The sequence below is a fragment of the Cicer arietinum genome, unplaced genomic scaffold (genome assembly GCF_000331145.2).
Source record: "Cicer arietinum cultivar CDC Frontier isolate Library 1 unplaced genomic scaffold, Cicar.CDCFrontier_v2.0 Ca_scaffold_5727_v2.0, whole genome shotgun sequence".
NCBI classification, from domain to species: Eukaryota; Viridiplantae; Streptophyta; class Magnoliopsida; order Fabales; family Fabaceae; genus Cicer; species Cicer arietinum.
In genome coordinates, this window is record NW_027339374.1 from 1 (window position 1) to 2,747 (window position 2,747).

Genomic DNA, 2,747 nt, shown 5'->3' on the forward strand with positions numbered 1-2,747 from the left:
ACTTCAAAACACCCTACTACAAAGACCTCAAATTTGCATCCAAAGTACCTCGCTTCAACAAGTTGTCTTTCGTGGGTAAGCGGTTTAGAAGGAACCACCATGCAAATAGATACACCTTCAATGGGATCAATTTATTCTAACTAACTTTAGTCGATGGATGTGTTTCATCTTCACCAATAGACACCAACATCTGATACACCTCTTTCACCACATACTCATTATTATGACCTTTGGACCAAATCCAAATATCGTCTACACCATCCTACAAAATAATATTAGCGAACAAAAGATAACACTCCTATACTAACTCTTCTTCCCATTGGAACAACCTTCTACGCCACCCCCATCATAACAAGATTTCAAAACACAATCATTTGTGGATTGTCGCCAATAGGCAACACCAAGTATTTAAATGGAAGCATCCCTTTCTTACAATTTATCAACGTGGCAGCTTCTTCAAGCCAATATTCATGAACATTCACTCCAACCAAAAGACTTTTATGAAATTTTACTTTTAACCAAGATGCAAGTTCAAACATAAGTAAATTTGCTTTTATATTCCTTATATTACTCCAACTTTTCGCACCCAAAATCATAGTATCATATGCAAATTGTAGGTGTGAGACACACAACTCTAAACCACCACCAACATTATAACCTTCAAATAACTTTTGTTCCTCCGAAGCATTCGTCATAATGCTCTCCCTGACGACGGCTTAAGAGGAACTCATCTATAGAGAAACCATTAACCAAAATAGAAGCTGAGGCTGAACTTAAACAAGTCAAAATCCAAGTTTTCCATTTCATAGGAAAATTCATAGATGTCATGACCATATCCACGTAATCCAATTCCACTTAATCACATCCCTTATCAAAATCCACTTGAAACAAAATTAGTTCTCTCTTTCGTGCTTCATCAACGACTTCATTAGCAACGAAAATTTCATCCAAGATTTGACGCCCTTTAATAAATGCAAACTAATTTTTTGAAATCACATTTCCGATCACTCCTTTCAATCTGTTTGCTAGGATTTTTGCCAACACCTTATACACACATCCTGCAAGAGAATCGATTGATAAGCATTAAAAGTTTAAGGACTGACCTTTTTTGGAATAAGGACAATGAAAGTACAGTTGGGGCCATTCACCAATCTATTATTCCCATGGAATTCTTGTAAAAATCCTAAGAAAATCTAATTTAATGTCCTCCCAAAACTCTTTTAAGAAACCAAAATTAACCTGTCATATCCTAGACTCTTAAAACTGTCACAATCCCAAATTGTTTGTTTAACCTTCTCTTCCTCAAAGCATCTAACCAACTGATAAGCATGAAACTCGAAGATTGTTTTGAACCCAAGCCTTCCCAGCCGAGGCCTACCCACCATAGAGGATTGAAAGTGAGAATGAAAATGATGAAAAATGGCATGCCTAATACCATTGACTCTCTCCACCCCAACCCCTTCCTTAAAAACATTAACAATAGAATTACTTCTCTTCCTACAAGCCACCACTCCATGAAAATATTTGGAATTTGTATCTCCTTCTTTAAGCTAAATAACTCTTGACTTTTGCCAACTAATACTGCAATCAAATTGAGACAAAGAAAACAATTGTGTTGCAATAAAACGACACTTAACAATATGAGTTTCATCTAAAATTCCAGACTCCCCTTTTATATCCAAACTATTAAGGCCTTCTTTCAAAATTTTAATTTACTCACCCAAATTACTATTATGATTTTTATGTCATTCCCTCAACGACGTTTTGATTCCTTTTAATTTCTCTTTTAAAACATAGCCACCCCACCCAACGAATGACATGCTCTTCCATCTTTCTTGAACAAACTCATGGTACCCTTCAAAATTTGACCAACACTTCAACATTCAAAATGGGTGAGGGTCACAATTATCCACCACATCTGAAAGCATAATGGGGGTAGTGATTAAACAAATCTCTAATTAAATCCCATTGAGGACACGACATCCTCACACCATTTTTCAGATAATAAAAAATGATCAAGACGACTCATACAAGCTCCATCTAAACGAGACCACATAAACTTCCTCCCAATTAACAATAGACCCACCATCTGAGCATTATCAATAAATTCATTGAAACATATCATTTCTTCCTCCCTAGAAGTTCTCTTATCCCCTTTATGTTCTTGTTCACTTCGAATAGAATTCAAGTCACCACAAATACACCAACATAATTCCTCTAGCACTTAACCATAACGTTTTCTTTCCTTTAGGGTTACAGGATGCGTAAACATTCATCCCCTTAATAGTAACTCCTCCTTTCAACTAGACGCCTTTAAACCAAATAGCATGAGAAAAAATAGATGAAAACAACAAGTAAACACACTTCATATCCCACATTACAAGTAAGCCTCCAGATCTTTCAATAGCAGCACTAAAGGAAAAATACACCTTTTCCAAAACCCGTAGAGTTTCACACAACTTTTGATTAATTAACTCCCATTTTGTTTCTTGAATACAAACCAAATAAAGTTTATTATTAAAAATCAAGTATCTTCCTTTTTTTTAGCTACACCACCCAACCCCCTTACATAATAACTAATGATCTTCATAACAACAATGCTACTCCCAAAATCCACCAGCTCACCAAATCAACAATTCTCCCTTAATCCAGCTCTCCTTATATTACTCATATCCCGCTCCTTCAAATATCTCAATTTTCTCACTGCCTCTGCCTTTGTGTCATCAAACTCTAATCTTAAGAAATTG

General features: G+C 35.7%; 1 protein-coding gene across 1 annotated transcript; it reads right to left on the reverse strand.

The window, feature by feature from the left end:
- Nucleotides 1–145: 145 nt before the first annotated feature.
- LOC140919161 (uncharacterized) lies at nucleotides 146–695 on the reverse strand (the record flags this gene model as incomplete). The annotated part of the gene is made up of 2 exons (XM_073364735.1): nucleotides 369–695; nucleotides 146–262 (listed from the first exon to the last, which is right to left on the reverse strand). Coding segments are annotated over exons 1-2 (444 nt in total), but the record flags the coding sequence as incomplete, so codon positions are not given.
- Nucleotides 696–2,747: the final 2,052 nt, after the last annotated feature.